The sequence below is a fragment of the Saccostrea echinata genome, unplaced genomic scaffold, assembly GCF_033153115.1.
Source record: "Saccostrea echinata isolate AGI-Se365-2 ecotype Australia unplaced genomic scaffold, CSIRO_AGI_Sech_v1 ptg000030l, whole genome shotgun sequence".
In the NCBI taxonomy this organism is placed as follows: Eukaryota; Metazoa; Mollusca; class Bivalvia; order Ostreida; family Ostreidae; genus Saccostrea; species Saccostrea echinata.
The window spans coordinates 7,793,434-7,804,125 of NW_026889779.1; the positions used below are offsets into that span (position 1 = coordinate 7,793,434).

At 32.9% G+C, this 10,692-nt stretch overlaps 1 protein-coding gene and 1 non-coding gene across 3 annotated transcripts; one reads left to right on the plus strand and one right to left on the minus strand.

Annotated features, from left to right (window-relative positions):
• Positions 1–1,641: 1,641 nt before the first annotated feature.
• LOC133197190 (testis-expressed protein 26-like) lies at positions 1,642–10,106 on the plus strand. Of its 2 annotated transcripts, XM_061333090.1 has the most exons (9): positions 1,642–1,835; positions 1,925–2,093; positions 2,194–2,226; positions 2,963–3,056; positions 5,505–5,667; positions 6,659–6,809; positions 7,386–7,562; positions 7,839–8,000; positions 9,411–10,106. In XM_061333090.1, exons 1-9 carry the CDS (start codon positions 1,755–1,757, stop codon positions 9,869–9,871), a joined length of 1,491 nt encoding a protein of 496 aa, XP_061189074.1. In that variant the 5' UTR covers positions 1,642–1,754; the 3' UTR covers positions 9,872–10,106. The 2 variants fall into 2 exon arrangements, with proteins under 2 accessions (XP_061189074.1, XP_061189075.1); XM_061333091.1 differs by lacking the exon at positions 2,194–2,226 and having other exon boundaries at positions 1,645–1,835.
• Positions 5,798–5,879, minus strand: Trnas-uga (transfer RNA serine (anticodon UGA)). Its single transcript has one exon. It is a non-coding gene; the product is annotated as a tRNA-Ser (tRNA).
• Positions 10,107–10,692: the final 586 nt, after the last annotated feature.

Below are 10,692 nucleotides of genomic sequence, written 5' to 3' on the forward strand. Positions count from 1 at the left end.
CAGTAGTGGACAAAATTTGGACTTAATAATTCAGTCTTGTATGGCAGATATAATGAAATTCCTTCTACTTATTGCATGTTTGATATTAATCCAGTAGAAGGCGACAGCTAGTTTTAATAATTATAAACTTTCACGCCTGTATCATATAAACGTTCTGAAACCCACTCTGGGATTCCTTTCGCTTGTTTAAAAACTTAATAATTCAAAACAACCACAAATGAAATTCCTTTAGTGTGATGTTGTAAAATTTCCGCAGCAACGGCCACGAGTTTACTTGCGTGACCTTAAGCACAGCGTTTTCGAATGTAATTGATTATTTTATACCTTATTAACGATAAATGCTTGGAAACAAATTAATAAATAATGGTTGCGTCGTTGCCGTCACAACAACATTATTTGAATGAGGGCTCTCTTTCGGTGAGTACGTATCTTTAAAATTCGGCTGATATTTTCTAAAGACTTTCCATATTCACATCAAATCCATTTTCCCCAGAAATCTTAACCCCCACCATCTTAAATCTAAGGCCGTTGGGGTTAGGGAGGGGAGATTGTCATCATTTTTCCATTAAAATTGCAAAGTAATAGTAATGTCGGTGTCAGGTTGTAAATTTGAAATTTACCGGGTGGCAGTAAATACAAAATTTCGTGTAATTTATATTTACTGCCACTGGGTAAATTCAAAATTTACAACATGACATCGGTATTGACAATAAAAAACTTTGGTAATGCAATATCAATGTTTGGTAAAGCAAAACTGCGAAAACTTTCTTATGAAATTTAGTGATGCGTAGTGGGAGGAACTATACTTCTTATGCAACTTTTTTTTCTTTTTTTCTTTTAAAATTGTTCATTAATAATTTCTTATCCGTTGTTAAAGATGATAGACCAATTAAGAATACTGTTCCTTGTGATATGTTTTACTGTTATAGTGCGATTGCTATAGTGTGATCATCTGCCAAGGGAACACGACTGTACACATGTATACCTTTTTCTTCACAACATGGAATTCTTACCCCCCCCCCCCCCAAAAAAAAGGGGGGGTTGGCATTTCTTCTCTAAGTGGTGACTTAGGAATATGAAGGAAAAAATGTTTTTGTTTTTTTTTTTAAATAATGTTACATGACTAATTATTTTCACATGTAATAATCTTTCTTTTTTTTAGGGGGGGGGGGGGTTGTATTTAATTTTGTATAAATCACAAGTCAGTGTATAATAAAATAACTTTGTACCTTGTTATCAACAAGTTGTATGACGTGAACTACCACCAGAATTTCTAGGTACTTCAGACTGATAAATCCATTATTTACTCTGATCTAGAATTTATACACACTGTTTGTTTTTCCTCAAAATAATGCTTATGAACATGATTATAAAGAGTACATGGGAAATCGATATACAAATATCTCTTAAGTGTATAGATATTTATTGATTTCCTTGCGATAATTATCTTTTCAAATGCGACGAAACACTTCTTTATATGCCAATAAAAGATGTATTGTTGTACTTGACAAACAAATACATTCACCAAAACTTTTTAAAAAATGAAATTTTGATAGGCGCTTATCGCAGAAAATAAAACAAGGTTCAAAACGCACTTTAAGAACCGTCAAGAAATCAGCCAATATTAAATGGAAGTCCATTGAAACATGAGGCACCGGTAATGTTTAAATCGACTTGCTTGACAACGGGACTCGGGGCTTTAACGACAGCAAATCATATGGTTCAGTTGTACAATTCCTGTTTACAATGTAAAAATGGCGACTCTAGCATACTATCGGAAACCAGTGAATGCCATCCCTATGCCCAGGGTGGAATATGTTAACACTGAGACACGGGTAAGTCCCTCCTACCCCCAGCCTCGGGCAGAGTCCCTTGAGGGTTAAATCAGGTCGCTGTAAATTGGTGTTTAAACTCTGTTTCATAGGTTGGGGACGAGCTTGTGGTCCCAGGGCTCCAGAAAGATCTACAAGCATTCTATGACAAGGCGGAGACTGAAGCTGACCGCGCCAAAGCTTTAGAACTCTTAGCGTCATTTCATCTGGGAGGGAGTGATCCCCCGCCCCCGCGCCCGGCCACGGCCTTACCGGCATATGGTAAGATTGATATATGTATAGGGGATTCTTCTCTTTAAAGGAATTAGATTATTTTGATTTTTTTTTATTTGTCGCTCTTATGTGAAAGTGTTCGTTTCAGACTCCGATGATGACGATAAAATCGAAACTGAAGGTAACAACTACATTAAAGTTCTGTTTAATCAGACCTTGTCCATTAGATTTATGACTCAGTGTGTATTGCATGAGAACAACTGTAATAACTGTAATTAAGATATTAATCTGACATGTTTTTCAACAAGTATGGATTAAAGAGTGCGCTTGGGGCATGATGCATAAATTTTACTGCATTGTTTGTGTGTAGAGTGAAATAAAAAATTCTAACCATAGATCAAAAGTAGATTTGGAGAAAATTTATTAAAGGTAAAAAAAAAAACCCAGAATTCAAATAACGTACATGTAATTACCATTACATCCTATTAGGGATAGGGATTTTTTTTTTCGGGGGGGGGGGGGGTATTTGATAATGACTCTGTGTACAAAACTGATAAAACAAGGTTGCTTTCATGAACAATTAATGCTGCTGTGACTAACACGTGTGTATTTAAATGAGATATATTTGCTTTCCAACAAGTTTACCCAGCTTTTACCGCTCAACCAAAACTGGAGAGGATTTTCGTACATTTTTCTATCAGGAATTAATTCATTTCCTTTATTTTGCGACACCAATGTACAACCCACTCATAAACTAAACTGTTTGTAAACAAGTTTTTACTGACTTTCTGATCAGTTTGTTAGCTCAACGATAACAGTGGTGACGATTGTGATTATGACGTAAGAGAATTCGCTATTGTGACGTCACAATTGCCAGTCTTTCTATCATGTCGAGTAATGGAAATTTTTTGTTTTAGGTAGGAAAGAAAGCTACTACACGATGAATCCTTATCAAACCACGTATGGCAGGGACTACCCAGTGAAGGAACCAAAAGACACCATAGCAATCAGGTATTTCTTTCAAATATACAGATATACATGTACCCACATACCCAAATTGTACGATTCGAAACTCATACGTAGGGCATATCCGAGAAAGGGAAAAATCCATGTTTTTTGAGATGGTAAAAAATATACTTTAAAGAAACCCCTTAATATATCCTTGGAAGATTTTTTAATTGTATTTGACTATACAGGAGTTCAATTAGGAACTGGATTGGAAACTACGATAAATCGGAACTGGTATTCTGTATGTCAATGTGTACAGCTTTTCAAAGCATACAAATTTTTTGATATTAATTAAATAATAAAAAGGTCAACACAATTTTTAGTACACAACTCTGTTTAATATTTATCCAAGAATTATTAATCTAATTAAACTTTGTTCACTAGATATGCATTGATTTTATTAACTATACAGTGAGAATTTTGACTATGTTGCCTTTTCAATGAATTTTATCAAAATGATTTCATGCTAAAATTGTTACGAGTTTTGGTGTAATTTATGCTTATTTTCCTTTAAAGTATTTTTGCGACACATATGCACGTATTGAATGCTTGTGGAAACTTTTTTTTTAACAGTACACTCTTTCGAAAGGATTTTTAAAAATGCCTAAATACACGCATACATGAAAGAATTAGTTCAATGATATACACACAAACATGTATATGTAACTTTTATGTACAACTGGTATGTTTTTTTTTAATTACATCTTTATTTCGATTATTTGGGAAATGTTACCTGAATTTTAAATAACTTTATTACCATCTACTATAGTCAAGTACTTGAGTTTTGGTTATGGTGTGTTCCTTTTCTTAATTAAGACATGAAACTGGAAGGTCTAGTCCCAGTAACTTTAAGTGAATACTTCCCGGGCGAGTCTCCATTTGAAGTTATATGTTTAAAACTTGCAATTTGTTCAACACACATTAGTATAAGCATATCAAAATGTGGGTTTGTATATCAAGAAAAAAGATGTATGTTAATACTACATGTATGGTATTGTCCCTAGCAAATGAACTATTATTTTCAATCTAACTTTGAAGGATAGTTATTAATGTTAATTCCAAATATGTGAGAAATGACTAAATGTTTGTATAGTTCACGATCAGCAATAACTTCGTGTAGAACTTTTTGGTGTGAAATGAATGTTCATTGTGAAACTTTTCAGTGTCAATGAATAAATTATCACAATGGGTGTTTATCAAGCAATTACCCACACAAAATCTGAGGTTTCTCGTAACCTACAGACCATAAGAAATGTTAAATTACTTTAGATTATTGCGCCTAACCAAGTTATAGTCTTCTAATAATGTCTGAGTGAAGCTTTATGAGAGAGAGAGAAGTGATTCAAACAAAACAGAAGTTAAAATCTGCTTTAAGAAATAACAAAATGCTATTACATGTACATAATGAATAGTGTAAAACTCAAATGTACAAGAGGATGGGTTTTTTGTTTTTGTTTTTTGTTTGTTTGTTTTGTTTTTTTTTTTACGAATTTTATTTGAATTTTAAAAACAAATTAAGAGGATTAAAAAATCTAAGATGTATGAAGTGACAGACAAAAATCTTGTACATTTAGACCATGTTATCTCGTTTTCCAATAGAACATGAACAAGGATAAAAGTACTATGAGTAATAGATTTTGTACATTATGTTCTGTGTTCTATAATGTGGTCAATTACAAATTACAGATTGACTTCATTACCTTTTAGAATGCACAAGTATATTCTTAAATAAATATGTATAACAATATACGGGACAAAAAAAAAATACAAAGCAAAAAACAAAACAAAAACAAACACACACACCCTCACACAAACACACGCAAAAACGAACAAAACAAAAACAAACAAACAAAACTCTCAAATAAGTTATAAACAATGAAGGTGTAAATGACTGATTGATTGTGTGGGAACTTAGTCCTGAATACATTTGAATTTTTAAGATACATGAATAAGTTCAGTTTGTCCTTCATGATAAGATGTACATTGCAAGATAATTCTCACTTATTTAGCTTTTTTTTTTTTTTTTTTTTTTTTTTTTGAATATTGAACTTCTCATTATTATGTAATAGTTGTGGAAAAACAAATGTAAATGATTGTATGTCCTACATACCTTTGAGAGAGAAAATCTAGAACTTTTAGCTGATTTAACATATGATAAAATTCTTTTTTGCTTTTCTTTTGTGTGTTGAACTGTTCAAAGATTCATTTGGTCATACTATCATGTTGTAAATTTTGAATTTACTGGATTGAAGGTAAATATAAAATTTACATTCATCAAGTAAATTCAAAAATTACAACATAATATTTAATAATTATATAACATAGCTGGTAAAAGTTTGCTTTCCTATGACAGATAAAGGGCTATATAATTGCCTTCTTTTAAAATTTGCAATATTCTCATATATAATTTTCATGATATAAAAAATGTTCCAATTATTTTACTTTCCACAGACCTCAGAGTTCACAAGGTTTTACAGCCTCACACCCCCTTGAAGGCCCCATTGGTGAAACACACTACACTGAAGAATTTCATGAGAAACCCAACAGACCTGCCACTCCCATTAGGAGTGGAACAGCATCAGGTGCTAGGAGGAATAAACCACACCCATTGGAAGTAAGACATTTAAGCTATTTCATACACTACAGTTATATCAGTAAATGATACGGGTTTATTAAAAATTATATCGGTTCGTATAAAATGTAAAACTAAATTCAGGAAATATGTCATGTAAAAAAAAATCTGACGCTGCGAGCAGGGTTCGAACCTGCGCGGGGAGACCCCATTGGATTTCAAGTCCAACGCCTTAACCACTCGGCCATCACAGCTGTTTAATTCTCACTTTAAAGTTGTGGCAAAATTGTAAGCAGGAATTAAAATCCCATATGCAGGTAAATTGTGACAGTAAAATAACTAATGTGAATTTCATATGACGTAGACAACAATTATACAATTTAATAATACAGAAACAAAATTTTTGTATTAATCATTAATATGATATGATATAAACATTAAATATAATACAATATAATATAATATAATATAATATAATATAATATAATATAATATAATATAATATAATATAATATAATATAATATAATATAATATAATATAATATAATATAAAAAGAAAAGTTTAACTTGGGAACTTTTTTATAGATTTACTTACATGACTGTATAGCAAAATTTATTTACCTGGGGAAAATGTTTTACATTAATCAACGAAAAACAAAATAAATATACTTCCCAAATAGCTAAAATCATGTTTTTAAGAAGGAAATAAGAATTACGAACCATACCTTGTGTCTGCTAGTATCAACAAATAGTAATAGACACTGGGAAAAAAATCATTGCGCCGTGTTTAAAGTATTGATTAATAATTAAAAGGACATGTTTGAAAGGATTAGATTTAAATTCAGCACCTCTTCTCAGATTCAAGACCCTCCGCGATGTGAAAGGAGAAAACGAAAACCAAATAGCTCAAATAAATTGATTTTCTATTTTACTGAGCAACGAGTCATTAGTTTGAAGTAGCGTTTATTGGTTTTTATACCTATAATCCAGGGAGATAAGAGCCTCTTAAGAAAACAATGAATTTCTTTTTCAGTCTTTTCTAGTCTGGCGATTTCCGTCCAATGCCAAACCGGAGCAGCAATCTAGTCCCTGGTCTGAGGAGCTGACGGACGAGATGATAGGTCAGGTCCACAAACGACTGTGTCAGTCCACATACCAGAACGACTACCTAGGGATACCACAAGGTATGTTATTCGCGATTACAGTGGTTGTGTTTTCTTTTTTATTTTTCTTTCTTCCTTCTTTTTTTTAAATTAATTATTACTGTTAAGATTTTCACAATCATACATTGATAAGATTTATAAATGTTAAGACAAGGAGGGGTTGCTGGGTTTTTTTTCTACAATGTAAAAAGACCCCTCTCCCTTCCCACCTCATCCAAACTGACGAAAATATCATAGTTGTTAACTTCCAACGTTTACCTGTTTGAATTGTACACAATTTTTCTTACTTAGAACAGTTTTTTTGAAATTCTGATGAAAGAATGGCAATAATAGAGATAGAGGACAAATGTTTTTAAAGTAGTAATTTTTTGTTTGTTTGTTTTTTGTTTCGTTTTGTTTTGTTTTGTTTTGTTTTTGGGTTTTTTTTTTTTTTTTTTTTGGTTTTTGGTTGGATTTTTTTTTGGGGGGGGGGGGTGTTTTTGTTTGTTTTGGTTGCTTAAAAAGAATTTCGAAATCGAAAAATCCTACAGGTCTACTCTATTAGGGTAAAGAATTTGAGTTATCTTTCTTTTATCTGTATCAATTTTCAATTCTTAGGCTTTCAAGTGAAGAGGGCTTACACTCTGCCCCCGGACTGGAAGGCTAATGTTCCATACACCTTAGACACCGTGGCCAGGTACTCTTACCAGAAACCCAACCCACAGGAAGAACTGCAGGTCCCCATCAACAGATACGGGAGCAACAGGAAAAAGCCAGTAGCCGCTACAGGCACAAGTAAGACTAACTCTCCAACAAGTATATCATGTATTATTACGTTATATATGTTATACAGTATCTCGGAAATCTTACATAGGCTTGGTTTATGCTTGTAAAAAGAATAAATTGTCATTTCCGCAAGAATTATGTTGAACTGGAAGAATAATAATTCAGGCTTGTCTCCTATTTGCCCGGAAAACTACTATACCGATTAATCATTAAATTGTTTCACATTGTGTAGTTTTAAAGAAAAAAACTTGCCGCTTTTATAACTTTATTTTTTTTCTTATCTAGTTCCCACCGCTTCAACACGATTTTACCATATTAAAGGAAGAACTACATACGATCGCCATTTTAACGACAACGCCGAAAATGTCGTCACACAGATCAAGGAAGTAGGTCAAAAACTGGAACATGAAGCACTACAGAAATATATGGAAAAAGCTGAAAGTCAAGGTCGGTATCTTAGCAACGCTACTGTGTGGTGATGTAGTATTGCCAGCACCTTTCAACCAAGAATCAAATGATTTCTTGCCAAATTTCAAAATACTAAACGTTACTACATTTGTATAAATAAGACCAAAAAAAATTTGTTTCGATCATATCTGCTAACTTCCTCTCTACAATTAAACAAAGGTAGATTTCGTTCAGTCGTAATTTTTACTTCCTATATTTTTGCTCAATATTTCTTAATTTTTACATCATCAAGAACCTGAAATTTGACAAATTTTAATGACCCTTTGATAATCTTATGGTGAGCATAGTCAAAGGCCCCATCTTTTCTGTTGTGAAGAGGTAAAATCATCATACCTTTAAAAGCATACGGTATCACAAACTCAGTTTCGTTTTACGTTGTGATTGTGATATAAAAGGAGATAATTGATGATGTTTTCGAACCGTTTAATTAGTTCAATTCGTTAGGGTCTTGAACATAACTAGCAAAGATGGGAGATGGGGGGGGGGGGGTTAGACGATTTATATGACAATGATTACTTTTAGATTGTTTGGAAGTAAAAATATAGGGGGTATGATGCTTTGATTTTGTTTTGGTGGTTTTTTTTTCTCTAATTAAAAATTGCCCCTTTAATTTGTCATTTAGATTCCATGGCTGAAAAACTCTTATTTTCGTTTCATGATCAAATTTTTCCAGCACTGCAATTCAGCATTTTGCACGTTTTCTGCATGATGCAAATATTTGAAGCACTGCTAGTACACCAATGACTTAGTAACAGTTACTGAACATACTTTTTACAAGAATCATGTAATTTCGTGCATCATTCATCAAAAAATATTATATACAATGTAAATAAATGTAAATCTATAGCATTTAAATAAATATAAATATTATTTGTTGTGATCCAAAAGACGTCAATCATTTAGGGATGTGTGATTCATTATCGTAAATACATTCGCACGTAAATTTAGTTTGAATTTTTAACCTATCTACACTCGATCTATTAAACGCGTGTCAATGACCTAAATTATTATACGGCATAAAATTGTATATTGAAGCATTATTCTATTACAATATTCAGTCACTTAATGTTTGATTAATGATTGTTATTTGTTTGCGAACTAAGTAAAGTCGTAAATTTTCTCTGCAAGGGCGTAGAAAGTAATTTAGAACTGATAAATTTGTTTGTTCGTTTTTATTATTTTTTTTCTTCTTGTTCGCGCATGTCCTTGGTTGGAAATTATGAATTCCATGTTCAAGTCTAACTAACTGTGCCGCGTCATAACGACAATTGGTCAAACGTATCTAGAAACTGTAGATTTGTAAAATTTGTTTATTGTTTTGCTAGCGTTTGCTAACCTCTTTAGTTGTTTGATGTTTTGTCTATTTTGCTTTCAATCATTTAATTTCAGAAAAGGACACAATAAACCGACTTCTGAACGCGTACCAGAAGGGAGACGGGCTCAGCCCTCGTCCCCCTTCACGCATGACCATGCGCTCAGAAGTCCCACCTGTTAGCACACCTTCTTCATTTGCTAGTAAAAACCTTCCTCGCACTCCAAGTTCTGCGCGGTCGGACACAAAACCTCCCACCCATCCATTGTACAAACAACCAAAACATGTACCAGTCAACAAACCACGTGGAAAGTACCCGGATCTCAGACATCCATCACGATCTCCCTCCGCAACCTCAGCAACACCCGTGACGTCTTTCAAGTACACCAAACGGGAGTCTACCTCTTCCACGGGCATAAAGACGCCACCCCAAATCACAGACTTTGATATTGATGTTGCTTTACACACGCTGCAGAACCCGGATACACCAAAATCATTGCCTATCAACTGTTATTCCCCGGGATACAATCTCTCTTAAAAAGCACCCTGCACTATAAACTCTCTTCATTTAACAGTACACCTTTATTTGAATACTCCTTAGGGGCAATAAAAATTCATTCAACTTCATTTTATTTTAGAAAATGAATTCCATATTGCTTTTTATCGTTTTTTGTTGGTTTGTTTAGCGCTATGGAATTTGTAGTAGGAGCTTGCATCATTTTAATTTTTTATTTAAAGAGTTGGTGCCAATTTTTACATCTGTGATATATATATACATGTAAAGAAGATATGTTTAATTTATTGTAAATAAATTACGTTTTTCAATGAAATTTTTATCTTTAACAAATTCTTTCAAAAGTGTCTTTTGTGTCTGCACTTATTCGAATTACTGTACAAGTACACACCTTTTTATGAAACAATATATTTTTGCAGAGAATATCAAGAACATCAATTCTGAAATTCCTCGTCTGGAGAGGTCCCGAACATCTTTTCCACGACTTACGCATAGGAATAAGTCCGCACTTAATCGTGTGACCACGTGGTCTGGACCAGATCACATATCTGCTTAGTTATTCTGAATTAGCTCTGCCTTCTTTGCTTTCGTTGCTTTGTATTGAGAAGGAGAATGTTAATCTGATTTATTTCATTTCTAAAAGAATCATTTATGTCATTTTCAAGAATTTAGGGGATAAAAGGGTTCATATATTGCATTTAGGAAACTAGTCTGCATTTAATTACAAAGTTGATAGATAGATATATCCAGAACATTACATTCTTGTATAATATGTTGTTTTATATGTCTATATAGTGTTTATTTGTCTTGTTCGTATAAGTATATAAATGGTTACAGTATTAAGA

Excerpts from the sequence above, each read along its gene's own strand:
- LOC133197190 (XM_061333090.1), top strand. The coding sequence starts at position 1,755 with ATGGCGACTCTAGCATACTATCGGAAACCAGTGAATGCCATCCCTATG. Across the intron at positions 5,668-6,658 it reads ATAAACCACACCCATTGGAA|TCTTTTCTAGTCTGGCGATT; the intron begins GTAAGACATTTA and ends TTTCTTTTTCAG. Across the intron at positions 6,810-7,385 it reads CTACCTAGGGATACCACAAG|GCTTTCAAGTGAAGAGGGCT; the intron begins GTATGTTATTCG and ends TTCAATTCTTAG.